General features: G+C 49.6%; 1 protein-coding gene across 3 annotated transcripts in view; it reads right to left on the reverse strand.

Annotated features, from left to right (window-relative positions):
* Positions 1-5,609: 5,609 nt before the first annotated feature.
* The window catches only part of ABCA5 (ATP binding cassette subfamily A member 5), a 37,270-nt gene continuing 15,162 nt past the window's right edge, over positions 5,610-27,717 (reverse strand). For all 3 annotated transcript variants that reach the window (XM_066200891.1, XM_066200893.1, XM_066200894.1), the window contains 29 exons: positions 26,969-27,027; positions 26,401-26,511; positions 25,933-26,108; positions 25,434-25,553; positions 24,538-24,676; positions 24,318-24,408; positions 23,361-23,500; positions 21,775-21,894; positions 20,236-20,437; positions 19,814-19,983; positions 19,055-19,188; positions 18,042-18,179; positions 17,304-17,417; positions 16,891-17,061; positions 15,775-15,888; positions 15,390-15,527; positions 14,575-14,649; positions 13,982-14,073; positions 13,445-13,571; positions 13,229-13,346; positions 13,025-13,116; positions 12,696-12,871; positions 12,067-12,142; positions 11,892-11,986; positions 11,019-11,138; positions 10,697-10,846; positions 9,698-9,777; positions 9,442-9,497; positions 5,610-8,636 (listed from right to left, as the gene is read on the reverse strand). In XM_066200891.1, the coding sequence (XP_066056988.1) occupies positions 8,529-8,636; positions 9,442-9,497; positions 9,698-9,777; positions 10,697-10,846; positions 11,019-11,138; positions 11,892-11,986; positions 12,067-12,142; positions 12,696-12,871; positions 13,025-13,116; positions 13,229-13,346; positions 13,445-13,571; positions 13,982-14,073; positions 14,575-14,649; positions 15,390-15,527; positions 15,775-15,888; positions 16,891-17,061; positions 17,304-17,417; positions 18,042-18,179; positions 19,055-19,188; positions 19,814-19,983; positions 20,236-20,437; positions 21,775-21,894; positions 23,361-23,500; positions 24,318-24,408; positions 24,538-24,676; positions 25,434-25,553; positions 25,933-26,108; positions 26,401-26,511; positions 26,969-27,027 (3,502 nt within the window). In that variant the 3' untranslated portion in view covers positions 5,610-8,528. The remainder of the gene's footprint in view (positions 8,637-9,441; positions 9,498-9,697; positions 9,778-10,696; positions 10,847-11,018; positions 11,139-11,891; positions 11,987-12,066; positions 12,143-12,695; positions 12,872-13,024; positions 13,117-13,228; positions 13,347-13,444; positions 13,572-13,981; positions 14,074-14,574; positions 14,650-15,389; positions 15,528-15,774; positions 15,889-16,890; positions 17,062-17,303; positions 17,418-18,041; positions 18,180-19,054; positions 19,189-19,813; positions 19,984-20,235; positions 20,438-21,774; positions 21,895-23,360; positions 23,501-24,317; positions 24,409-24,537; positions 24,677-25,433; positions 25,554-25,932; positions 26,109-26,400; positions 26,512-26,968; positions 27,028-27,717) is intronic.

Genomic DNA, 27,717 nt, shown 5'->3' on the forward strand with positions numbered 1-27,717 from the left:
CACATCCCCTCACACCAAAACAATGCAACGTGCAAATACTTTGTAGTAGAAATCCCGGTTTCCCTTTGGAAGAGTCGACACTTGCCTGAAAACTTTTTGACTTCATCCGCCACACCAGAAGAATATTTTTCCACAGGAGAGCACAGGTTTGCTGGAATACTAGTGAGGCTTTCTTGGATATCCCCTGCATTTTTCCAGCTGAGATGAGAAAGAAAATGATATGATTAAAATAAAGCAGGTCACTGGGAGTTAAATACCACTTCAGAGGAAGCCAATAACATGCCAAAGGGGGAGAATTTTCTCCTTAACTTTGGACAACTAAGATTCAAAGGAAATAGACCAAGACCATGCAAGGGAACAGAGAGCTGGGCTGGACTCTGAGGTGCCTTCTCCACAAGCACATTCATCCTTCCTCACCCAGGTTCATCTTTCTTCATTCAGACTCATCCTTCCCCATTCAGCTTCATCCTTCCTCACCCAGATTCATCCTTTTTCACCCAGACTCATCCTTCCTCACCCAGACTCATCCTTCCTCACCCAGATTCACCCTTTTTCACCCAGACTCATCCTTCCTCACCCAGACTCATCCTTCCTCACCCAGATTCATCCTTCCTCACCCAGATTCATCCTTCCTCACCCAAACTCATCCTTCCTCACCCAGATTCATCCTTTTTCACCCAGACTCATCCTTCCTCACCCAGACTCATCCTTCCTCACCCAGATTCATCCTTTTTCACCCAGACTCATCCTTCCTCACCCAGACTCATCCTTCCTCACCCAGATTCATCCTTCCTCACCCAAACTCATCCTTCCTCACCCAGACTCATCCTTCCTCACCCAGATTCATCCTTTTTCACCCAGACTCATCCTTCCTCATCCAGATTTATCCTTCCTCACCCAGACTCATCCTTCCTCATCCCAAAGAGGCTTTGTGGAATGAAGCAACCGCTCACTTTCCACGTTCCACTGCAGAAAGTGAATTTGTGCCTGGCCTCAGACACGTGGTTTGTTGGCAAACCCCTGCTCACGTGCTCTGGGTTCTGAACCAGACCCCGAATCACGTTACAAACACTGGGGAGCTGCTAAAAATAACCTAAAATAGAGGCTGCCACTGCCTGCCTTCACCAGGCTGGTAAGAGGCCAGTTTGTTCTGTTTTCACCCAAATATTAAGGAACTTTAATGCAGTTAGAGCAGGGCAGGATTAGAACACCCATGTGCTCCTTAATATCCTCCTAAATACTGAGCAAGGAGCATTTCTTTGGGATATTTATTTCAGCTCCAGGTTTAATCCCGTGGCCAAGCTGCAAGGGCAGGAGCAAGTTCAGAGCAATGGGTTTTTCACTCCCTTCCCAGGGGAGCAGGGCAAGGGAACCTCCCAAGAAGTTTTTGTGGTTTAATCCTTTCAAATGGCTGAAACCCAAAATCAAGGCAACCTCAAAGGCAGAGTGCTCCATTCCCCTTGGACAGCGCTTCCTGATTTCACGGCTTGGGCAGCTGGAGTTAATAAAGGCTTCCACTTCTCTGTTCCCTCCACTGCTTGTTTTTTGGAAGAATTAAATATTTGTGTGCTGCGGGGGCAAGGGATGCAGGATCCCAGTTCACCTTCTGTGTTATCACAGGGCTGCTTTTACCTTATTTTATCTCCTGGTGCTCTGCTTTCACTGCCCAAGCTTCCTCCCACGCTTCCTCCCCGCTGCCTGCACTGAAGGTTCAAGGTAAATAGGAAGGGATTTCTGGGAAGTGTCACTTTTTTATTGGGTTTTTTTTGCCCAGGTCTGGATTTCAGTCATGAACTGGAAGCAGCAGCTCAGCCCAGGATGTTTGGGCAGTAAACAAAGCGTGGTGGTATTTGGATAACAAGGAAAACGTGATGGTCTTTAAAAGATGCATGGAATCTCTGCAGCCACAACAAACAATTTTAAAATGATGGAGCAGATCTAAAATTTTTAGAAAATTTTAACAAAGTGTCTGTCAGTTTTAATTTACTTTTTGCCTGTGGAGCAAGGAGCAAATACCACTGGGAGCCAAAAATGAAGCCAGGAATTCAAACAAGGGATGCTGCCTACAAAGGCTGTGGAATTTAACCTCCAATCAGATGCCTAATAAATATTGGCTATTATTAACTTTACATTAGGTATCTAATTAATCTATTAGATAATTATCGAAAAGGTAAAAACTACAGCTAAGAGTGAATCCTCTGCGAGGCCTGAGGCTCAAAACTTCAGATGCAGAAAGCAAAATAAACACATCAGAAAATGGAGGCGATGATATTTGGGAAACTTTAATCCAGTTAAGAGCATCACTTGTAAAGCTGGATGTCTGCTGGGGCTCATTAAGTGCATCCAAACATCCTGCTCCCCAGGAACTCTCTGCCAAGGTGTTGCAATAACTTTTCCTGGATGCTGCGTGCAGCTTTGCTGCACCAAAAGTCACCCCAGGAAGGCACATCCCATAAAATCCCTTTATTTACTATCCCGCGGAATTCCTCTTTGGCACCTCCTCAGACTATTTTCCTTTACAGATTTAACTTATTGAGTTCTGCTTGAAGATGTCCTGCTCATTGTAGGGGGGGTCGGACTGGGTGACTTTGAAAGGTCCCCTCTGACCCAGAGTATTCCTGGAATTTACGATTTCAGTTCCTAAAATCCAGCTGCTCTTCAGGAGCTCTGGCAGGAGCCCCTCAACGCCGGGTTCAAAGGGAGAAATCCGTGCAGCATCTCACACTTCCCAGAGCATCCACTGGCTTTCCCAGAGCCAAGGATTAATCCCTGCACGTGGAGAGTGCAGAGGTGCTCTTTTCACCCCCTCCTGTTTGCAGGGAGGAGTTCTTGCAGATTTTTGTGTTTCCATCTGATAAATCCGAGAGAGCTTTGCACTGACTCCGCTCCAACACAAGCTGGAACAGGTTGTTTTCTCCTACTGTCAACTTGAGAATAACAACCCTGAGCCTGCCCTTAATCAAAGCGCAACACTTCAGCTCATACAGAGCAGTGAAATTTGGGGGGGGTTGCATTTTTAGATGCCTTTAGTGACAGCAAGGCAGGAGGAGGAGAGCAAAGGGAGGGATCATCGCCCAGTGCTCAACCTTCAGCTCTTCACCTGCAGCCATGGGGAGAACCAAAATCCACACACACCCAGAAAAGCTGAATTTTTTTTTGCTCCTTTTCCTCTAAAAGGAGCAAAATTTGTTGTGAACAAATCTGTTCTTTGTCGTGAGCCTATAGTCCATCAGAAAACAGAGCTGGAAGGTGCAAGTTTTATGCATTCAGCATCACAAAGCGTTAATTAGGAGAAAGTAATCATCCCCTCATGAAAACTCAACCCCTGCATGAGGGAGAATTTTTCCATCTCTACGTCTAAATTAATTTTCCCTCGGAAAAAAAGGAGAGTTATGTGACTCCTTACCTGATGGTGCGTTTTCCATGGGGACAGGGTCTCCTCAGGCTCTGAGGTGTCCGGGCTGCTGGTCCCTTTTCAGCCCCAGGGAGGCTCAGCCCGGTGGCCCAGCCCGGTGGCCATGCCCCTCTCCAGCCCTGACGTCACCCGGGCAAACCCTCCCAAAACTTGTGGAGCGATGACCCAACCTTGGAACGGCACCTACAACCAGCTGGCCCCGAGCCTGGGGTTGTTTACACCACGCTTTGGAGGGCTGAACTCAGCCCTTGCAGATGTTCCCGGCAGGCAGCGGAGTTGGGGTGGCCTGGGATGGGGTCAACCTTCGCTCCTGAGAGGTGGCAAAGCCACTTTGTCCCTGCCCCAGCTTCCCTGGAGGGAAAACTCTGCTGCTTGGTCCCCATCGTGCCCAGAGCCTGACTCAACAAATGCTCCTTCCTTCCTCTGCTGGGACAGATCCTGCATCCCAGCACCAACAGGATTTCAGCTCTTCTTTCTCTTTCCCCCATTGTTCAGAGCGGTGTTTTCCCCCCCAATTTCCACTCCTTTTAATTGCTTTTCCAGCAGCTGCGGCACAGCTGGAAGCAGGATGGAGCACGCTGGGTGTTGGAAAACAAAACATCTTCCCAGTGCAATCTGCACTCAAAAGAGGGAGGTGAGGAACTCGGACCAGCCAGGGAATCCAAAGGGGCTGGAAGGGTGCACGGCCACGGGATAATTCAACGAGTTAAATGAATTTGACTGTCCCGGAACTTCCACAGCTTGAGGATCGTGCATCCGATTTGCAGAGCTGCCTCAAACCACAAGGGCTGGCTGGTTGTTGCTTAACAAAAGGCATGGGCTCTGCTGCAGCTGCTGATTTACTCATTTTCAAGGCATGAGCTCATTTAGGAGAGGAGCAGAAGCGTTTTCCGGCATCCCTTCGCGTTGGGCAACAGGGGAAGGCTCCTCGTGGCTGCAAAAAGCCCATCTGAGGTGCCCTTCACCAAAAAAAGAGCCTTTTTCTGACCAAAACCTGTGCCTCAGTGTGGGACCCAGCCCTGCCCTGACTGCACAGGGTCTACAGAAGAGGCTTTTTCACAGAAAAATGACACCTGCTCCAAGCACTCTTTGGGATTTCCCACCCTGCTCATGGCCCTGCTGCTGAAGTGGGACCCCAACCCCTCAGGGCTTCTGCAGGAGAGCACAGAGCATCTCAAAATATCGTTAATTAAATCCCCAGAGCAGATGCCCCACAGGATTTCTGAGAAGGGGACTCAGGACTAGACTTTGGATGTGCCAGGAAGGAGAGAGGGGCTGGGAAGGGAGCCAGACCCTTCCAAGGGGACATGCCAAGCAAAGGGAAAAGGAACAGCGAGAGCTCCGGCAAAGCTTTATCAAAGAAAAATTCAGCATGGTAAATCAGGGACTTTCTGGACATCTCTTAATAGAAGCATTATAAGGGAATGAATTAATTTTACAGTTTTAAAAAAAAAAAAAAATCATGGCACACTGCCCTTCCACACCATCACAAACTAACCAGTATGGACTGCTGGGAACTGTCCCCAAGCCCAGATTAAACTTCTTTGGGGGTTATTTTCCTCTCCACTGAGGGGCTCAGGGGGCACAACCTCCCTTTATTTAGCTGCACCCTTCACTGACCCGTGAGGCTGGAGGTGACCACCTCCTCCCCTTGCTCAGCAGGGTCTGCCCAGGGAGCAGACAGTGCCCTACATTTCATGTCCCACCTCCAGCCAAACCTCCCCTATTTCACTGCCCCTCACCCCGGAGCCAGCACCCACCCAGCCAAATTCACCTTGGGCACAGCTCAGAGCACAAAAATGACTCGCTTATTTTTTTCCTGGGGTTGGTCTTCCGGTGGCTGGAGGCGACTGACCCCTGCAGATGGAGCATGTGCCCTGCCAGGAGCACACAGCTGCCGTGGGGTCACTGCTTGCCCACAGCTGGGCTGAATGAACCCGGCTGCAAAGTGCGACGCCACCGTGAGTGTGTTGCAACACTGCAAAATTCCCCCAAAAGCAGCTTCAAATGTTTAAATACTTGTCTTGGGTTGACCATACTGGAGCCTGAGAGCCCTGGCCATGCCAAGAGCCAGGGCCCCCCACGCTCTGCCTGAGCCCAACCACCTCGAACTCTGCTGCACCCCAAAATCAGCCCAGGCTTTGAAAACCATCCCCATTGCCAGCACGGCAAAAAACACCCAGAGAGCCAAGAGTTTAACAACCCAAACCATCTTTATTCTGGAAGTACTTCCTGCTGGGAAAGGAAAATCCTCACCTTTACAAGTACAGCCAAGTGGTGAGAGGAAAGGCAAGTGTGTAAAATGAACTGCACGTGGTCCAACAGCAAGAGGAGCGTCACAAACGTGTCACCCTCAGCCCTGACACCTCCTGCTCCTGCTGCCAGAGCTCTGCGTGTTGGCTGTGCAATGAACCTCACGTGTTAAACAGAGATACTCTTAAATAAGGATTTTTTTTTTCTTGGGAAGGTATAAACAAAACCAGACACTTTAAACTCTCCATAGAAAAATACAACCTTGTAACAACACCACGAAGTGAAGGCGCTTTCCAAGCTTTGGACACCTCAGCTGCTCACAACCACCCTGCAAGGCAGCTCCAGTCACCTCACCTGGGAATGCTGACCCGAACTGGGGGATTTACCCCAAATCCCCCCAAATCCAGTTCATCTCTGAGAGCACAGGTTGGGGGTGTGTTGGATGGATGGGATTTGGAATGTCACTGGTAACAGCTGAACAAAGGGACTCCAAATCCCAGGAAAAAAGCTCTGCTGCTCCCAGGGCATTCCCTGGTTTAATTTTGCCTGGGGTTTTCCCTATTCTGGCAATTACAGACATCTCAGGACACTTTGAAACACTTTTGATACCAGGACAGTGATGTTTTGGGGGTGGAATTTTACCCCACTTTAACACACGATGTCACCAGGCCAAAAAAATCCCACCCAAACAGGGAATTTACTTAACGAGCCAAATTCTTTGTCCTTTCTGTAGCTGCACAAAAACCAGTGCCACCCCTCCACTGGGCTCCTCCAAGATAAACAACAGCACCAAACTGAGCTAATCCAGCCTCTAATCCAAAGTTTTCACATCTGCAATGTGAGCAAATATGGAAATATCTGAAACCGGCAGCACAGAACTATTTTACAGACTATTAACTCCAAGTGAAAGAATAAATTTGAGGCAGACACCAAGGCTGCTCACAGGTCACGCTAATTCCCTAAATCCGTGTGACAGGAATGTGCTGGATTGATGGGCAGCTGACATTTGGCTGAAACACCACTGGCAAAAAAAAAGAGATCAAAAAAAAAAGGTGGGATTTGGGCAAAAATGCACTCGACTTGTACACACCTGCGTGGGAAAGTGCCAAGAGAATTCTGAGTCCCAAACTGCTCCAAATAAAGGCCAAAGCTCAGAGCTCCCAGCCAGCAGAAGGGCTGGGGCTAAAAAAATAAAACACCTGAAATTGTTGTTGTTTTTTTTTTTCTTTTCTGACAGGGAAGTTTCACCCCGTCAGGTGGTGCTGGAGCTGCAGTTTGTTTGAATCCTGTCCTTTTAATCCCTCATTTCCAGGGCTGGGGGTCCCTGGGGAAGCAAATGGGATGTCCAGGGCTTTCTGTAGGGTTTGGGCTCCAATTTTAACTACAAACCCGAGGCTGTGCATTTCTCTGCAGCCTATGGGTACAAAAGAGGAAGTGAAATTCTGCATGAGGAGTTCACTTCTCCCTGTATAAGAAACAAATGGAAACAGATTGTGGCTGAACACACTGATAAACCACTATCAGACACATCACACACATTATTGCCTGATAATTACAAACAGTTGAACACACAACTCCAACGTTACCCATTTTTTTTTGAGTTTTCTCAAGAAAAACAAAGGAATTTTCTGACTTTAAAGTGAAGATACATAAATGATATGACTTATGAAGCCAATGTCTCAATAAACACATCTCTGTATCTGTTCATTGCAGAGCAAAATCAACTGGGAGCAATCTTTAATTTCCCCTTATAAAACTAAAAATGTGATGATAGCTTTGTGTAGAAAAAAAAACAAAAAAATAATATATTTTCAACATACATTTGTCATATCTCAGGCTAAAGGACCACGTATTCTACTCTTGTTAGTGCTTCTATGCAAACCAAAGGCACCTTTCTTATGGATGAGGCTGTGAATTGGGACCATTTAATTTGGGATTTTACAAAGGGAAGGGGGTGACAAGTGGCCAGGCTGGGCCCTGCGTGACTGACTGCAACCACAACAACGAGGGACCGGGGAACACTGGAGCTCATGAATGCGCTGGCAAGGAAAAATGCAAACACCTCCGAAGCACTGTGTGTGAGAGCAGCTGGCGGGACACACACGTCGTCACAGCCAGGGGGAGAATCAGACTGTTCTGAATGGAGACCAGGCAGAGCAAACCCCGTTTCACCAAGCAGGGGAAGGAGCACGTCCACTCTGCTCGCCCCCCGTGCCCCCCTGCACGCAGGACAAACCCCAGTGGCACCCACATGGCAGCACACAGCTGCCAGCCTGCAGGGGAGGGCACTGGCAGTGCCACCAAGTGCCACATTTCATCTCCAAACGAACATTTCCAGGCTGGGGGTGCAGTTCAGGACCCTCCTTGCAGCAGGACGGGGACTCTGCAGTGGTTTCCCCCTCTCCTCCAAGCAGGTGCATCGCTCAAGGCAGAAGCAGGGGTGGCTCAGCTGGTGGAGGGGCAGGGCTGGGTGCGCAGGAGGGGCAGCAGAGCCCACCGGGGCACGGCCAGACCCTGCAAACCGTGGGGCAGGTGCTCCAGCAGCCACTGGCTCTGCTCAGACACAGGATTTTCCCGCAGGACAGCCCAGCAGAGCCCAGGGGAGACAGGTGGGAGCTCCTGCAGCAGCCACCAGCACAGGGAGACGCCCGTGGCCGTGCCCTCGTGCCCAACACAAACCGGGAGCAGGGATTGGGGGTCAGCCAGAGGAGCAGGGGGACGCTCAGGGCTCCTGAGGCCTTATTCCCAAGGCCAGGATGCTGGGACAGGCTCAGGGCTTCCCAAACCCAGCTGTCCTTGCCCAGCCCAGCTCCAGGAGCAGAGGGAGGATGGCGCTGGCACCGACAGGAGCACGGGGAGCTCAGAAAATGACTCGGTCCTCCTGCGTCCTCTCCCACCACAGGCTGCTGTTCAGGGTGCCAAAGCTGCTGTCCTCCTCCTCCTGCTCCTTAGCAAGCTCCACAAACACCTGGAAAAGATGGAAAAGACCCCCCATGGTCCTTGTAGGAACTTCCTTGGTCACAAATACAACTCACGCTAAAATCCTTATGAGTATTCAGTGTAGTGCTTCATCTCTGAGTACAGCATTTTCAGTATTTTGAGTTTTTTTCTCTTTACTCCTACCCTCCCACCTCTTCTCTTCAAGAGCACAATGAAAAGGAAGTGCAACACTGAAGGATATTAATTGTCAGCAGTAATTAATCCCCAATAAGCAATTACAAGTCTCAGCTTCACCCTCCTTCCAGCTACCAACAGCAAATGCCTGTTCTTGGAATGAATCAGGGCAGCCTTTCCACTAATGCCACACATTTGCTTCCTTCCAGTCACTGCAGTTGGCATCTTTATTTTTAGAGGGGAAAACAGGAATAAAGAGGAGCTGGAGAGCTGGCAGATGTGATTCACTTTGCAAAAAGGGAATTTAGTTTCCCAAAAGTGTCCCAACAGGCATCAGCAAAGCCCGAGAGCAGAGCCTGGGGGATGAGCTGCCTGCACAGGGCTCATCATCATGGGATCATGGAATGCTTTGGGTTGGAAGGGAGAATAAATCCCATCCCACCCCTGCCATGGGCAGGGACACCTTCCACTATCCCAGGGTGCTCCAAGCCCCATCCAGCCTGGCCTTGGACACTTCAAGAGTTGTGGCAACTCTGGGAATTCCATCCCAGCCCACCCCACCCTCACAGCGAGAATTCCTTCCCAATATCCCATCCACCCCTGCCCTCTGACACCTTCACCTGGCTGGGCTGGCACTCACAAACCAGAGCTGAACACACCTGTTCCAGGGTTGCTTGAGAAAAGCTGTAGTCCTCGATGTTGAAGGCGTGTTTTACTGGTGAAAGAATCAATAAGGGCAGATTTAGGCACACTTTACTTACTCTGGATTTCACAAGAAATGGAGTTGGGGACATTAATTAAAGAAAATTAAATAAATTTGGAACAGAAATGGAGGAGTGACATCACATGGCAGAAGTGTCAGTTATAGGAGGCAAAAGGGTTTGTGTGTGTGATGTGTGGCAAGTGCTTCATTACCTTCCTCCAGCTTGGAAAAAGAATGTGAAAGCGACTGTACATCTTCTTTAGGAATTTTATACGCCAGGATGGAAGCAAAACTGGAACAAAGAAGCAAAGCAAATTTGGCTTCAGGCAAAATCACTCAAAGTAAAAACATTAATACCCCATGGGATGGATTTCAACTCCTTTTCTGAAGGTTATTTTGACTGTCACGATCACACAGGAGAAGGAGAATGACGCAGCTCCAGGTGCATCAGCTGAGACCCCCTGAGACTGCTGGAAGTTCATGCTCTTCCACTCAGACTCAACCACTTCTATTCTGCTTACTCATGGCAGATTTGCTTCCTAGAACTCCCAGAGTCCTGAGGTTTTGGATTTCAGCTGAGCTGGGAGGTCCCAGCACGTCCTGGAAGCTTGCGTCACGCAGCCGCTCCTGCAAGCCCGGCTGCAGCACTGGGAGCTGCTCTGCCCTGCACATCTGCTGCTGCACAGGGAGCTCCCCTCCCTGCTTCCCTCCATCTCCCACCTCTGAGGAAGGATCCCACTCATGATCCCCCAAGGATCACACTGCTCTGGACGCCTGCAGTGCCCTTGGTGGAGTCTCTGCAGGGACCGAGCCAATCCCTCCGGCACAAACCCGGAGCTGCTGCTGGAACAGCAGCCAGCCCACCCTGGAGCTGAGAGCCCCAGAGAGCTCAGGCATTTCCAGGTAAGGGCAATAAGTCAGAGACTTGGATTTCAGCCCTTTCCCGGGGGCCTTGACCCAGGAGGAAGCTGTCAGGCAACAGCTATGCAGAAATCCAGTTTTGCTTCCTCTGTGCCAAACATCTGCGTGGGCTCCCGGCCCCCGCCCTGCCAGCCCGGGCTCTGCTGCCTTCCACATCCCTTCCTTTTTTTCATTCTTCGGGCTATTTTTTTTAAGCTGTGTGTAAATATTTACATTCCTTCCCCAGTGCCAAGGAGCTGCTGTGAGATCAGAGGGGTTTATTAACACCAGTATTTTCTGTCAGACCTCACCTTTCCTGGCGGTTGGCGTTGGGGAAGATGTGCAAAATCTGGCTCTGCAGATACTCCACCTGCTGCACATCTGCTGTTTCCCTTAATTTCATCTCCAAGAAGTATCCTCTGCCAAATTTGCTCTTCAGGTGCTGGACAGTACCTATACACCTACAAATTGCAGACAGAAAACACGAGTTGTACTCAAGAGCAGCCTGACCCCAAATGGATCCTTTGTGCTGGCAAGGATTGATTTTGCTCCAAATTTAAGGCACCAAATTCATCTGTATTTTCAGGGAAATACATGCCAGGTGCCCCTGGCCCGGGGGGGATCTGGGGGTACCTGAGCTGCCCTGACACCAGGATGGCCACACGGTCACAGACAGCATCTGCCTCCTCCATGTAGTGCGTGGTGAGGATTGCTGCTCTCTCCTTGTTTTTAAAGGCTGCTCGGATGGCCCGCCTGCAAAACACAACCCAAACCACCCCTGAACGAAAGCATTTGGCAGGGAACAGCAAATCCTGCCTTAGTAGGAAAGGAGGCCTCTGATGGACCCTTATTTATGGATTCATCTACACCCACAGCAACCATTAACACCTGAATTTCCCAAAGGCAGCTCCGATCTGTGCTCCTTATATTGTTCTAAGGATTTCTTTCAACTTTCAGGCCTGTAACTCCCAAGCTGTTCTGGGAGAGGACACAGCTGCACGGCACCTGGCAGGCAGGTTGGGCCGATCCTCCCCTTCTTGTGAGAGCCCACCTGCAGCCCTGTGTCCAGCTCTGGGGCTCCCAGCACAGGAGGAGCTGCTGGGACAACTCCAGAGGAGGCCACGGAGATGCTCCAAGGGCTGGAGCACTTCTGCTATGGATACAAGCTGAGTGTTGGTGGGTGTCAATCCAAAGAGAAGCCCTGGGGAGACCTCAGAGCCCCTTCCAGGGTCTAAGGGGGTTCCAGGAGAGCTGGAGAGAGACTCAGGACAAGGGATGGAGGGACAGCACACAGGGAATGGTTTCCCACTGCCAGAGGGCAGGGATGGATGGGATATTAAGCAGAAATCAATCTGCCTTAGTGGAAGATATCCCTGCCCACGGCAGGAAGGTGGAGCTGGATGATCTTCAAGGTCCCTTCCAACCCAATTTACAGGGAATACCGTGTCTGTGGCTGTCCCTGGCGTCAGCAGGGATCCCTCAGCCCCCAGGGCAGGCAGCACTCACCACATGTGCTGCTTGGCTTTGGGATCCATCCCGGTGGAGGGCTCGTCCAGCAGCGTCACCCGCGGGTTGCCCAGCATGCTGAGGGCAAAGCAGAGCTGGGGGAGAAGGCAGAGGGGCAGGGTGAGCACAGGGAGGGTCCTGGGGACCCCCAGAGTGACCCCAGAGCCCCCCATACCTTGCGTTTCAGCCCCATTCCCAACTTCTTGGTCGTCTTCTGCAGGTGCTCCTTTAAATCCAGCACGCTGGCGATGCTGGGGAGGGAAGGAGCAGGGGGGAAAGGTTGGGAAGGGCATGGTTGGGCTTCCCCCTCACCAGAGAATGCAAACCAGCTCCTTTCCAAGAGCCCAGGTACAAATATTCATGTGTCAAGTACAAAAAAAGCAGAGCAAAAAGCAGAACTGGAGCTCCTACACAAAGCCACCCGTCCTGGAGGAGCCTTGGTGACAGCACAGGAACAGCTCCAAGGCCAGGACTGCCCAACCTTGCAGCTTCTACAAAGGTCACTGTTAGTACTTCCTAGCCTTAAAAAAATAACTTCAAAAATACATGTGTCAAAAATAAAAATCCCAACTGAATTTTGTGTGGCTGAACCTTCATCTTCCTCACCTACGAATTCACGATCACGGAATTTCAACCGAGCTTAAACCCAAACTTAAACGGAAACAAAAACTGCATTAGGAGAGGTGAGAATGGGAAAAAACAAACAAACAAACAAAAAAAAGCTGAAACCCCTCCAGCAATAAGTCTGAAGATAAAAAAAGCCCAAAACTTCCACCACCAAGATTTCTGTACTGAACTACTCACCGCTTGACGACTTCTTTAACATCAGACTGGCTCATGCCTTTGATAGCACCGTAAATCTCAAAGTGCTCCTGCAGTGTGATATCTGGCCAGAGAGGGTTTGTTTGAGGACAGTACCCCACGAACTTCACCGAGCCATCCTCACTGCTCAGCCCCAAGGAATCATCTCCCATCAGAACCTGGGAGGAAAATGCCCAGAATTTTACAAATATTACACATTTCCAAACTCCTTTGGCATGGCTTTAGCGAAATGCCCTCAGGAATGCTTGCAATAGTAACAATGAAATTGAATTATGGGTTGGTCTTTTGTGCGCCTGCAGCACGGAACGTACCTGCCCACTGGTTGGCTCAATCTCTCCAACAAGCATATTAATTAATGTGCTTTTCCCAGCTCCATTGGGTCCCAACAAACCCAGGATTTCTCCTACAAAAAAAAAAAGGACAACACAAACATTGCCCACAAGACCAGGTAAATGGTTCCAAGAGTTGGTTTTTTAAAAATAAAACAGCTCAACAGCAAGCAGCTGAACTCCAACCTTTCTTCACGCAGAGGGAAACGTGTTTGGTTGCCACTTTCTTTATTTTTCTCCCCAGAAGGAATTCCTTCCTTTCATCAAACTCTTTGTGCAGGCTGCTGACCAGGATTGCTGGCATCTGGCAGAGAAGAGGGGAGTGGGCTGCAGATCCCAGCAAACCTCCAAGTGTGGGGTTTTGGGGGGAGCAAGGCTTTTTTGGGGTGAGCAAGGCTTCACCTCCTCACTCCTGGGGCTGCTCAGGATCTCCTTGACCCGCAGCCTCTCCGCCTTCACATCCTCATCCTCGTTGTCCTCGTGAGGGACATCTGGGAACTTCCAGGGCTTGGCTTTGGTGAAACATTTTCTAAAAGGAGGGAAAAGCAGCTGGAGGGCTCAGCTGAGGCTGGCTCAGGGCTTTGGTGCTCAGAGCAGATTTGCAGATTCCTGCAGCGCATCCCAGAGCTCGGGGACTGCCCCAGTGTCGCCTCCCTGCTGAGCTCTTTGTGGGGGCGCAGCACCCCTGGCCATGCAATGGGAATGGCAATTCCCTTGTTTTTGCACAGGGAGCATCCTTCCAAAATTCCCGATTTTGCAGTGATGTAACTGGAAAGGAAACAAACCCCCCCATTTCTGCACTTCAGTGACAATTTCTGACGTGACGAAAGAAATTTTATTTCTTCCACTGCACGCCCCACTTGAACCACCAGCAGCACCTTCCAAACCAGCTGCTTTGGACAATGTCTTGGGGGAAAAAAACCCACTCCAGAGACACACCTGAAGAAGGGATCTTCTCTCACCGTCCTCCCTCCGTTCTTCAGCTCGAAGCAGCGCAGCAGGAACAGCCACACCACACACTGCAGGTAGGGCTGAGGCAGACAGAAACCACCCTGGTCACCAGCCAGCCTGGGGACCCTGGGGGTGACCCCACCACGGCCATGGGGGACAAGGGGCTCCAGCTCTGCACCACCACACAAGTGCTGGTGTTGCCAGAAGCGTTAAATGTATCGTTAAATGCTGCTCAGCACGCCTGAGGGTGCGCAACCAAAGTGGGTTTAGATTTAAAAGGAATTATTTGGGGTTTTTGTGCAGAGAAGGGACTGTCCCTGCTCTGGAGCTCTTGCTCCATCCGCAGGCATTCCCATAATAATCAGAATTAATGCTGATTAATAATTAATCAGGCCACAGGGGCAGCAGGTTGGGCACAGCAGCTTTCCTGACTCTGCTGGTGCTGCAGGCTCAGCATCAGAGCAGATCTTTCCTGATGAAGATGAGGGGCAGAAGGGGATCCCAGCAGGAGCCACAATCCCCTACAGCAAACAGGGAATTTTTCCCATTTTTAAAGCCAGAGAATCCAAAGCCATGCTCACAGCCAGAACTGCCACCAGCAGCCGGTCCCAGGGGTCGTGGTACCCCCCGCTCTCACTCTTGCCTTTCCAGGAGACCTGGGAATTCAGGGAAAAAAAACGTGGTCAGGTAAATCATCACCTTGAGAGACTCCATTTCTACTCTGCTTTCATCTCAGCCATTCAGGCTGCGCTGCTCAAGCACTTCTGAGCTCTCCAAAAAGGATCAAACAGCTCCATCCAAACCCGGGGGCTGCTCCTGCTTTCAAGCCACCCAGTCCCAATTAACCCAATTCAGTGGGTCTGCTCACTGAGGGACATGTGGTTTTCCTTGGAATATCACAGAATCATGGGATGGCTTGGGTTGGAAGAGACCTCAGAGCCCATCTCATTCCACCCCCTGGTGCTCCCAGCCCCAATGTCCAACCTGGCTTTGGACACTTCCAGGCATCCAGGGGCAGCCACAGCTGCCCTGGGAATTCCATCCCAGCCCCATCCCACCCTCACAGGGAGGAATTTCTTCCCTAAATCCAACCTAACCCTACTCTCTGTCAGCTTGGAGTCATTTCCCCTTGTCCTGTCACTCCACCCCTTGTTTAAAGTCCCTCTCCATCTTTCTTGTAGGCTCCCTCCACTCAGAGAAAGGAAATTCCATGGAAAACTTGCTGCTTTCCCCACTCTAAAACCAAACCACTTGGCATCATAGGAAGAAAGGGAATTTTCCCCCAGGCAGTTGTTATTCTTCACGTGTTCGGTGGCTACAGAGGACACACCAAAGACACCCACCCAACTCCAGGCATCTCCAAGGGCTCTGGAAAGGATCCCTGGAGTCCCCTCACCTTTATAAAGCAGATCAGGCAGCCAATGAGGGGATAAATAGGAATGAAGATGGAGAAGACATAATGCAGGACGGTGGTCACCAGGTAATGGTCCAGGAAAAAGGACACTTCAGTGACAACTGTGCACAGCAAGGCTGTCTGTGCCAAAGAAAAAGGGAAAAAAAAAAAGTTTATTTTAATCCACTTCAAGCTCTCTTAATTTATCTAAGGCACTTTTTCTTAAAGCTTTTATCTCTCAGGGTGTAGCAGCGACTGAGACATTGGTAAAAGTTTCCCATTTCCTGTGCATTAGGGACACACAGCTCAACAAAATAATTGGGATTTTTTTTTTTTTTGGAGATCACCAATCTTCCCGCTTATCCCAACTCCAGGCCAAGCCACTCACCACTGAAAATATGAATGACCAGAATTCCTTCGTGTTCTGGACTTTTCTGAAGGTGAAGGAGACCACGTAGGTGAAGAGCACGACTGAGGGGACGTAACCAATGAGGCAAAAAATCTGCAGAGACAGGAAAGGTCTCTCAGGAAAATGTGCAGCAGGATTTTTTTAATTTTTTTTTTGCATAAGGATCAACCGGAATTACCTCAGTGTGATACAGAACTCTGGATTCATCTTTGTCACTTTATTTGATGTATTTTGGTGCATAGAGAATGTGTTATTAAAGACACAAATTAAAGAATGTGCAGAGAGGCAAAACCTCACCCCCCCGCCCCTTTTCAGTTTTCTTTAAACTTTTTCCCTTTTTTTCTTATTTTGTAATACAGGCTCCCATAAATGCTGACCTCAAGGCTCTGGCAAATACTAAGAATTCCAACACAGCATTTTTATAGAAATTCAAACCAGGGGAGAAAACCAGCCCTGCGGCCACATCCCCAACCTGATTAACCCTGGAAAAGCAGCTGGGAAAAGCTGATTCCCCTCAATCCCAGCCAGGATCACAGGGAAGCCAGCTCTCAATATCAAAGCCGTGAAGCCTCGTGGTCTCCTCCCCTCAATCCCATCTGCAGCTCCCTGCAGAGACGGGCTCTGCCCAAAGTCACCGTGCCCTTGCCATCGGCAGCACGTGAGCAAACAGAGCAGTCACGGAGCACGGAGCACAAGGCAGGCTGAGGCTGCAGGAAGAAAGGAGCATTTCCTTGGAAAAATCCTGCTGCTTTAATAATCAACAAGGCTGGAAAAGAGCTTTGAGAGGTGAGTCCAGCCTGTGACCAAGCAGACCAAGGGCCATTCCTTACACACCTCCAGGGACAGATACTCCAGCACCTACCTGGCCAGCCCCTTCCAGCCCCAGACACCCTTTCCGCGAAGAAATTCTTCCTGTGTCCAACCAAAACCTCCCCTGGCGCTGCTTTATTTTATTCCACTCCTGAATGAAACTCCCAGCTTGGAGCCATTTTCCCCATGAAAAATATTCTGTCTTTGTGCCAGGGGGAAAGAATTCAGCTGAATCAAGTAAGGAAAAGACAAGGCTTGTAGGAAAGAAGGCAACCCTGCTCTCACCACAGCCAGGAACTTGCCCACGTAGAAATAAACTCCGTAGTGGAAGGCGAAGAGGCTGCCGATCATCAGGATGAGGATGAAGAAGAACAGAGGCAGATCCACCACAGCCTGGCCAGTCCAGTAAGCTGAGGGATAGAGCCCTGCAATCTTCAGCTGGGTGTAAGCCTTGATCTGCCACAGGGGGGGAAAACACAGCGTTAATCACCTGTTAATTAAAATGAACGTGGTGTGCATCCGCCCCTGTGTTACGCCGTTTTTGCCGAGATCAGCTCTGCACAGAAAAGCTTTTCTCAAATCTGCTCCACCCCAGTGCCACCCACGGCATTGCTTTAAACCCCTCTTTGGATCTTTCCCCAGATCCCAGGATTTGTAACTCCCTGTGCATCTCTGCAGGGACACCTGGGTGTTGTTACCTTGTGGTTTTCCGCGTTGTCCATGGCGAAGTAGGGCGGCATCCCCGTGATGATGATCCCCAGTAACACGGCTTCAAAATAGATCTCCAGCCTGAAAATGGTGTCTGGAAGATCCTGGGATAGAAACCAGGTTTTATTCAATGCCAAAACGTGACAAAAAAACCTGTTACATTGGGAGCTGGAACATGGCTGGGAATGCTAAAATAAAAAAGTCTCCGGATGTTGAGATCACCTGAGCTGCAGCAGGAAGGAAAACACCTGTGGAAGTTTTGGGAGTATTTACATGAGGAATAAATAAAGAACTTTCAGAGCATTTATCTCCTGCAGCAGGCCCTCCCCTCTCCCAAAGGCCTCTCCAGCTCTGCACAGACCAAGAAGTGCAGGCAACCTCCAACAAACTCATCATGAATTGATTCCCAGCATCATGGAAGGGTTTGGGCTGGAAAGAACTGTATGGATCACCTCATTCCAACCCCCAACTCCTTCCACTAGACTGGGCTGCTCCAAGCCCCAGCCAACCTTTAATCCCTGACACAACATCCTCTTCCCAAGCCCCTTTTTCCTCCTTCCACAACCTGCAGAGCAAAATGCCAGCACCTTTCGTATCCTCTTAAGCCCTGCACAGTCCCAACCAGCTTTTCCCTTGGTCTGTGGGGTTGTTTCTGCACTCCCCCCCCCACCCAGGGATGCTTTGTCCTCTCCTCAGAGCTCCAGGGTGATTTTTTGGGAGCTGCTCACCTGAATTAAGGGGTTGCTCCAGATCTGGATGCTCTCAGTCACGTTCAAACTGCCCAGGAGGAGGTTGCTGACAATATTCATCAAAACTGGCAGGGAATGCACCATGGTCCTGTTGAATACGATGTTGAAAATGTAATTCTAGGAAGGAAAATATGTGCTGCATTAATCCTTCTGCCCTGAGAGGGCTCTCCTTAATTAAACCTGAACGTCGGGATAAATCTTTGCATAATCAAGTGCTTTGCAGGAGGCTCTGGGCTGCTCAGGGTGCTTGTCACACACGGCCTAATTCAGGAACACAGCCCTGCTCTCGGAGAAATCCTTGGGAATAAATTCCCAGCATGTTTCAGGGAGCAGTGACGCTCTGACAAATGGCACTCCAGACAATTACAGCCTGGGAAACAAAACACACAAGGAGCTGCCCTGGGATGATGCTGCTAATGGATTTAAAAGCAGACAGGTAAAGATGTGCAGAGGCTGCACTGTTACACCGATGGCAGCAGTGTCAGGGAATAAAAATGGGAACAAGAGCCAGAGCTGGCACACTGTGAAGCAGTTTCCTTGCTGGGGATTAAATATGATCCCAAAGTTCAGACCTTCCTGTCACTGTGAACACACACAGCCCAAGAAATTGATTTTTCTTTACACATGAGAGCACCGTGGAATTATCCTTCTGTCAAACTGTAAGTCAAGTACAAATAAAAAAAAGTACAAATAAAAAAAAGAAAAATCATTAAAAATTCCTCTGCCAGGCATCCTGTGATGGAGAATGTTTCTCCTGACTTTCTGTGTCCTTGTGGGGAAGAAAATGGGATGGAAGTTTGACTGGCTTGCTGTAATTATTACTATGGAAGAACATTTATTTTGCTGAGATTCCCACTCTGTCCTCTTTTCAGCCTGCTGTATAAGCAATATTATACGATATTATTTGATTGCAGTGAGTCCAGAGCTGCTTTTGAGGTAAGAATTTCACCAGCCAGCCCCAGCAGCTGCTCTTTGGGCAGAGTGTGCCTTACCTGCCTGGACTCGAGGGCAAACACGTTCAGAGCTGCACTGTGAGGTGCCACTGACACATAATCACTGTCATTGAACAGCTCCCAGAGGATGTTCATGCTCCCCAGGGAGTGCACAATGTCACTGAGCTCCGTCTCTGGGGACAGAAAACAACATTTCAGCTGGAGGAGAACTTCAGGATCATCAAACCCAGCCACTCCCCACCCCTAAGCCATGTCCCTGAGTGCCACACTTCCCTGTCGTTTAAATCCCTCCTCATCACCAGCCTGGAGCATTTCACACAGAATTATCCATGCACGGCTCCAACAGGTGCTGGTCTTCAAGCTCTGCGCCCTGTCCAGCATCTCCTGCCTGGTTAACCTGGCCTCAAACATCTGGGAATTCCTTTTAATATATATAAATGTATTTTTATAGATATAAAATACAGGTGCTGGTTTTGACTGCCTGGGTTCCTGCTGGGCACTTTTAAAACATCCTCAGCTGAAACAAAAAAGGAATTTTCCCAGATGTTTTACAGCAGGATTTTAAGGTTGATTTATCTCAATGTTTCTGGCCACTTCTTTCACCCAAACCATCATCTGACACAGCAAGAACAAGGTCATGGTGGTGGGAGGAGGATCTCCAAGCCAAACCCCATGGCACAAACTGACAGTTCACCACCCCTGGGCACGTGGAAACTTTTCAGCTGGGTTAATTCCAGGGAAAAAGTTCATTCCCAACCCAAAACCTGGGAAAAGTGGAGCCGGGAGGTGCTGCCCTACCTGTGGAGTTCTGCAGCAGGAGCCGACTCCTGTACTTGTGATAGTTCTCTCCAGGCTTCAGCAAGTACAAATCTGGGGAGAGTTTGATAGCAGCTACAGCGTTTTTGATGATGTGGTGTATGAAAAACAACAAAATCTGAACTACAAGGAAAATGAGGAAAAGCAACAACCTGAAAGAAATAAAAGTTTGGGGTTTATTGCAATTCAGTGAAAGCCAACACAGTTTTATGTGCATGCTATTAAAAAAACCCCCATCTCCTTCACCCCCCCAAAAAATGATTTATTAACAGAAATTACAGCTCCACTGTAAAGAATTGCTGTTTTTCAAATGTTACTATGGGGCAGAATGCAGGACAGGATGAGCGTCCCCTGGTGCTGTCCAGGCAGGTTTGGGGACTCACACTCGAAGCCCCAGTACTCACATAACTCTGACACATTTGTTCTCCCGTTTCAGGCTGAGGAAGTGCACTTTGGCTATGGTGGAAACCTGCTTCTTCCACAGGGCTGAGTTGCTCATGGCTGGTGCCTTGGCCTCTGACAGCATCAGCAGGCTCTGCTCCATGTCATCCAGGGACTTGGTGTCCACCTCCTCCTGCGCCTGCTGCGAGTGGAACACGCTGTAATCTGGAACAGGGCAGGGAAAAACCAGGGCTTGATGCTCTGACAGAGCTGGGGGGGAAACGGGAGAGGAGGTGGAGCCAGGGGCCAGAGACTCCTTGGTCCTCCTGTTGTAGAAGTCACCTCACCCCATCCCATCCCAATCCCCATCCCATGCCATCCACATTCCCCGATCCCATCCCATCCAAATCCCATCCCCATCCCAATCCCCATCCCCATCCCATCCTAATCCCTTCTCCATCCCCATCCCATGATTTAACCCAGCTCAGTGTCACGGATCCAGCCCAGCCACACACACAGCAGGCACTCAAAGCTGAGACAGCAGAAATGAAGGAGCATTTCCCTGGGAAATCCTGGTGGTTTAACTCACAGGATCAACTAAGGCTGGAAAAGACCTTTGGGATCACTGAGTCCAGCCTGTGACCAAGCAGACCACGGCACCAAGGGCCACATCCAGCCCTCAAACACCTCCAGGGACAGACTCCAGCACCTCCCTGGGCGGCCCCATCCACTCCCAATCACCCTTGGGATCTGATGATTTTGCCACCAAAAGGTGCAGATTTGCCTCAGTTTCATACCCTTGACCTGTCTGTGCACCTGCATTACCCAGCACCTGCAGATCCAGCTGTTAAATCCTCTCAAACCCACACAGAAATTCTGTGCAGCAGGGCACTCAGTCCAATTAGGGAGCAATCTGCATCCCAGTATACCACATATGCACTACAGAGTACATATATTTACTCACACTAATAATTCTGGATCACACAGAAAGCTCTAGAACAGTTAAAACAGCTCAAACCATTCAAAACTGACATCAAAAAAAAAAAAAAAACCAGCAGACTCATTCTGGAGTAATATTAAGCAATCCCAACTTTTCATTTGGACTGAAAGTTAATTTCAAGTGAGACAAGCTGAGCTGTTTTAGCCCTAAGTGCAGCTACTGTTCACACAAAAGGCTGAGAATTAATTTTATCTTGCTCATTTATAATTTCCTGAAAGTAAGCTCCATTAGGAAAAGAAAGGGCATTTTAAAAGGCAAGTAAACTGTAAAGCCAAGCAGTCAGATGTCAGCTCGCTGGATGAAAAATTAATAAGTAAAAAGCTTTTCTCCTGGATGCTGTACCAGAATCACCCCTCGCCCAATTCACTGCCTTCTCCTGGTTTCCACGCTGAGTATTTCAACAGCCTGGAATGTTGTGAGGACCAAAGGACCCCCAGATGCTGGAGCAGCACCTGTGAGGGACGTTCTTCTGGTTCCCTCCTTCTGGCGGTGACAATTCCACACGACCTGAGCCCAAAGCAAAGCTGAGGGGAGCCAAGGGAACAGCCCTGCTCCTTCCCACCTGCTTGATCAATCTCTGCCTCCACTTCCAGCTTCAGGTAAACGTCCTCCAGCGTGGTCATGGACACGCCATAGGTGATGACCCCCAGGTGGGAGTGGGTGTCCAGGTCAGAGAACAAACCTAGGGACAGAGGCAGCTCTGAAACTCTGCTCCAGCACCTGTCAAGAACACTTCAGGCTCATCACACACAGCCCTGAGCCCTCCTGCCTGCTGGGAAAAAGCAGGAACGTGGGAATAGCAAATAAATCATGCACAGGTCATGGTTTGACAACCAAGGTGGGTTAAGCTCCTTTGGGCATTGAATTTCAGTCTGTGTGGTCAGGAAATGTGGTTTGGCTGAAGTTGTGGTGCTTCTAAAAATTGTCTCAGCATCCTGAAGCTCCTGGGCTCAAAGTTTCCTCAGGGCAGGTTCAAGGTGACCTCTCCTAGAAAAATCACACCCAGCACAGCTCATTCTACCTAAATCCCTGCCCAGCCTCAAAGGATCTCACAAATAAAACCACTGAGTCATTTTATATCTATAAAAATACGTATTTTATGTACATTAAAAGGAATTCCCAGATGTTTAAGGCCAGGTTAACCAGGCAGGAGATGCTGGACTGGGCACAGAGCTTGAAGACCAGAGTGAGGTTCAGAGTAGGAGAACTTAACACCACCTTGGGGTGAAAAATGTTGCTGGGTTTTTGTCAATCCTATGAAATAAGGACTTAAAAAAAATAGGAACTTCAGAGCCAAGGTGAGGCTGAAGGGAAATTCAAATGTAAAAAATGGGGGAGCACTTGGATATTTGACAATACTCCTCAACCCTCCACAATTTCTCCTGTCCCAGTTGACAAGGTGTGATCCCAGCCTCGGCTTCTCCCTGAAATAGTTTGGGGAAGCTGATTCAGTCTCAGCCTGTTTGCAGAAGTGCACCCAGTGGCAAAGCTCATAAATCATTAACTCCAATGGAACGGGGAGAAAAAACATTTATGGAATATCAGCTGCACGTTCCCATCAATATTGAGCCTCCCTTGGCTTCCCACAGGGTGCAAAGGACTCAGGGTTTATCCCATTTATTTCTGGGAGGCGAGCAAGGAGCCCTGCCCAGGACTGCTCAGATAATTGCTGCCATCTAGTGAAATCCTCCTCTGCTCCCTGCTCCCTCTCTCCACGGAATTTCAAGGCAGTGACTCGGTGCTCTCTGCAGTTCACAAGAGTTTGTAGGATTTTGTAGGATTTTTGCAGGATTTCTCTAGCATTTGGGACTTCCCTGCAACCTGCTGCAGGCCAGCCCTGCTCTCTGGAACCCTCTGCAAGAGGATGGTGATTCTGCAGGACCAGGGGATGCTCAGGTGGAGGAGTCTCCTCACCACAGAAGCGTTTGCTGTTGGGTACCCACAGCCCTCACACCTCACTGGAAGAGGTGACAAAATCCTCACTCACCCAAGAAAACCCTCCCCAACTCCCCACCAGCCAAATAATAATAAATATAAAACCAGAAAGGCACAACTGACACCTATCAACAACATCAGGCTAAAGCCATGCTTAACAACCATCCCCTGCTGCAGTCACCGATCCCTGCAGCACAAAAACCCCACAAATACCTGCAAACTTGTCCATGTCCTTGAGAGGGAGGGTGTACACGAGCTGCTCGTCGTTCTCCTGGATCAGGCTGGCTGCAGGGATGTGCTGCCTGATCAGAGAGGTGGTGGCCTCTGTGTTGCAGTAGGCATCGATGTGCATGCTGCAAAAACACAGCAGGGACTGGGCTTCAAAGCCTGACTGCACCAGCACAGCACCAAACATTCAGCTGGGCCACTCCAGGGGATATGAAAAGATCTTTCTGAGGGGTGATTTCTTAGAGCTTGTCTTGGGTTGCAATGCAGGATGTTACCAGCAGTGTGTGTTCTGTTGCCAGCTGTAGAAACCATTGGGGAGATGTTTTCTTTATCCCTTCCAGGACCCATCCTCCCTCCAGGGGATCTCTGCTGTCCATGGGCCATCCAGGCTCACTGCAGGGCTGATACAATCCCATCATCCCATGGGGAGATGCTCCACCCAGGGGGAGGAGCCCAGCATTCCCACCTGGATCAAACCTGGCATTCAGAACACCAGCACAGCCTGTGTGCACTGGATTCCCAGAGGAACATGGACCCATCCCAGCACCACTGGACCCTTCTCCAGGATCATCTCTGCTCCAACAGAACCACATCTGTCACTGCAGGAGGACTGGATTGGGCTGACACCAACACCCTGACCAACAGGGGGTCAGGGCGTGTTCTGACTCTGTTTGTTTACTTTTTTGTACTACTGTATTTTAATTTTAATATTCCTACTAAAGAACTGTTATTCCTATTCCCATATCTTTGCCTGAGAGCCCCTTAATTTCAAAATTATAAAAATTTGGAGGGAGGGGGTTTACATTCTCCATTCCAAGGGAAGCTGCGGCTTTCCCTGGCAGACACCTGCCTTTCCAAACCAAGACAAGACCCCAACAGAAAGCAGTAAAGAAAGAGAGGCATGATGGCACCCAGGAGGTACAAAACTGGGCAGAGAGTTACCTCAGGCGGTAGCCAATGCCCCACTTGCTCTTGAGAAAGAGAGAAGAGCCGAGGCATTTCAGCATCCCCTGGGAAATCACAGCTTTACGATCTGGAAAGGAAAGCGCGGAAGGCCCCTCTGAAGCAGGAGATGGACAATCTCCTCCCAAAGCCCACTCTGGATCCCACACAGGTGGCATCCCGGGGCTGGGGGATGCAGCTGGGGGGCAGCAGGGCTCACCAGCCAGGATGTCAGCCTCGTCCATGAAGTGTGTGCTGAACACAGTGACACGGTTGGCTTTCCTGTTCCTCAGCAGGTTCCAGACGATGTGGCGGGAGCAGGGATCCATCCCCGCCGTGGGCTCGTCCAGCAGCAAAACCTGGGGGCAAAACCACGAGGGTTTTCCAAAGCCACAACCTCAGTATTCCCTCCCCAGCACACCCAGAAGTGTTTGTTTGAAACCTGCTAGTTATTCCTTTAACACAGGAAACATCCCGGACTAACAAGGCAGGCTTTTGTCACTGTGCTTTGAATAAATCCATCCCCTGTTGAGACAAATAGAAAAATCCTATAATGAATTAATGCCACGGCCTGTCTTATTCTGACTCCAACAGAGTCATGTAGTAGGATCACAGCTTGGCCATGGGTTCATTCTTTCTGCTGAGGGGTCGTTAAATGCACGCACCTGCTTTTAAAACCCCCAGGAACTGTCACACACGTCATTTTTAACCACAGATCCCAAAGCAGTCCCCATCCTCACAGGGCAGAAATCCCAGAGCTGTAACACAAAGGAGCTCTCTGACTCTGTTCCTCCTCCCAGTTCCTGCATGGCTTTGGAAGGAAAGCATCCAACAATTTCACTGCTGGGGGATAAATGCTACCTGCCAGAAACTACACACAAAACTTGCCACGCTATTTATTTGCCAAAGAGATCAAACCCGAAGCTGCTGCCGTCACCTGAGACTCAAGCACAAAGGCCGAGAGATGGAAATGATTGTAATTAAACCATAAAGGAATGAAAAAAGGGGCTCAAAGGAACAATTTCTGCATTTTGCACATTAGCCGGTTTTGACAAGAGAGACCAAGCCTTCCATGGATCAGCAAGACCAAGCTGAGAGTAATTCCATCCCTCTCACCTTGGGGTTCCCAAGAACAGCAACTCCCACGGACAGCCTCCTCTTCTGCCCCCCACTCAATTTTTTGGCTTGATTGTCCCTGATGGGCTGCATCTCCAAATCCAGCAACACCTTCTGCACCTTGAAAACGCATGAAACACATTTGTTGTTTGAATAAAAAGGACCTATACATTTTTTAAAACCAGATTGCTAACAATTAACATTCAAATTAACTGCTGCTTGTTCCCACTGTGTTCTGTACCCAAACTGCACAACCTACACACAAAGTTTAATGGTGTCTATAATTGGACCTAAATGCCAGATTTGAAGCATTTCATGGGCATTTTAATCTTAGGAAAAAACTGAAAGTTCATCCTTGTCTAAATCTCTGCCTGTACCTCTTTGTCCATTGTACCGCAAAGCAATATTTCCCTGCAAAAGGAAAAAACCTTGCAAGGATATTTTGATTTACAGGTTAAAAATGTACATGCCAGACAACACCTGTGCCCAGGTGAGTTACCTCTTGTATCAGATCGTTCTGGGGGATGCCCTTGATGGCAGCAAAGATGGAGAGGTTCTCCTCCACGGTTAAAATGTCAAAGTGGATGTCGGACTGGGGGCACACCCCCGCGATCTGCCGCACCTCCAGCATCTCATCGATCTCAGACACTTTGTGTCCATACACCGAGACAAACCCTGAAAGGAATTAACACGACATCATGGAATGGTTTGGGCTAGAGTGGGCCTTAAAGCCCCTCTCACTCCAAAGCCCCTTCACGGGCTGGAAACTCTCCAATGGAGGGAGAGCAGTGAGAATCAACGCTCTCTCTTCAGTCAGCAGAGAGGGTCTCACAGCCCTGCATGGACAGGAACTGCCAAGTGGGCACCTTCAGACTCCATCCAAAGAAACTTTGGTGCACCCTGGAATAACCACCAAGGTTCTATCAGGCCTGGCCTTGAGGCAGGGCACCCCCAGGGCTGCACTCACCATCCGTGGGAGGGCACAGCCCGCAGAGGATGTTCATCAGCGTCGTCTTCCCGGTGCCGCTGTGGCCCAGCAGCGCCGTGATCTGCCCCTCGTAGATGTCAAAGGACAAATCTGCTCCCAGGGCACAGGGAGAGGAGTGTCAGGGGGGGATCCTGCCTCCCCCAGCCAGCTCCTGCCCCAGGACCAACCCAAGTGCTCACATGTGGGGCTGCATTCACACCCCGCCCCTGGGAACACCCCATGGCCGGGCTGGGATGGTCCCACACCCACATCTCAAAGGCACCCAGGGAAAGGAGGTGACAACATCAGGGGAGATGACATCACTGCATGGGCAGAGGAGGAACTGGGGGTGATGCCAGCAGGCTTTCCTCAGGAACGAAGGGCTCATTTTTGGGGTGCTGGTTCAGACACCAGACACACACAAGAACGTCCGGCATTCGTGCTCCAGGGCCCCAGCCCTCCAAAAGAAACCAAACCCAGCCTGAACTGAAACACAAAAGATCCCTCAGCAACTCAGCTGCTGCTCCTCTGCATCCCACGAGCAGCTAAAAAGCTGAAATGTTCTTACTTCTGAGAGCCTCCACGGTTTCCCCCTTTTTCCTGAATGTTTTCTGAACGCAGCTGATTCTGAAAGAAGACACGTCATGGCATGAACTATTTCAGCACCTTTACATGGCATTTTGAGTCATCAACACCCAGCAAAAATCACAACAAGCCAACCAGACTAAAGTGGCACCAGATGTGTTAAAAACCCAGCGAGGCAGGTCAAGGACAGGTTCTCCCAAAACTCTGCTCATCTCCACCCTGGCATCAGAAAGCTTTTTCCTGGTCACCTTCTAAGGTATTTCCTGTGATGATAAACTGAATTATTTCCAATCTGAGTCTCTTTCACGTGGTGGAGCAATGCACTAGAGGCTTCCCAAGCGAGGAAAGGGAACAGCTACTCCCCAGCAGCTGCACAACACAACAGGACACTGCACAGACATGAAAGGGACAAGAGGTGCTAGCAGAATGGACCCCAGAGATGTGACTCCTGACAGCTCTTGAGCAAAATCAGGTAAAAGAAAGCAGGTATTCTTCTCTTCAAGAGAGGTAAAAACCTTCCTTCCAGCCCTGCTGTTTTTCCAAATAAATTTGGTGAGGCACCAAATCAAGGATGGATTTTGGAAGCCTCATCACCCTGAAAATGAGGGTGGTGAGCGGATTATGGAGGGTGAGTAATGGGGAAGGGAATGAGTATGGGAGAAGATAAAACTTGCACATGGAAAGATGACAAGACTGTGGAGGGGTCATGTGGAAAGAGTCCTGAGTGGACAA

Source organism: Chamaea fasciata, unplaced genomic scaffold, assembly GCF_029207755.1.
Source record: "Chamaea fasciata isolate MVZ Bird 193981 ecotype frontalis unplaced genomic scaffold, bChaFas1.0.hap1 SCAF_19, whole genome shotgun sequence".
In the NCBI taxonomy this organism is placed as follows: Eukaryota; Metazoa; Chordata; class Aves; order Passeriformes; family Sylviidae; genus Chamaea; species Chamaea fasciata.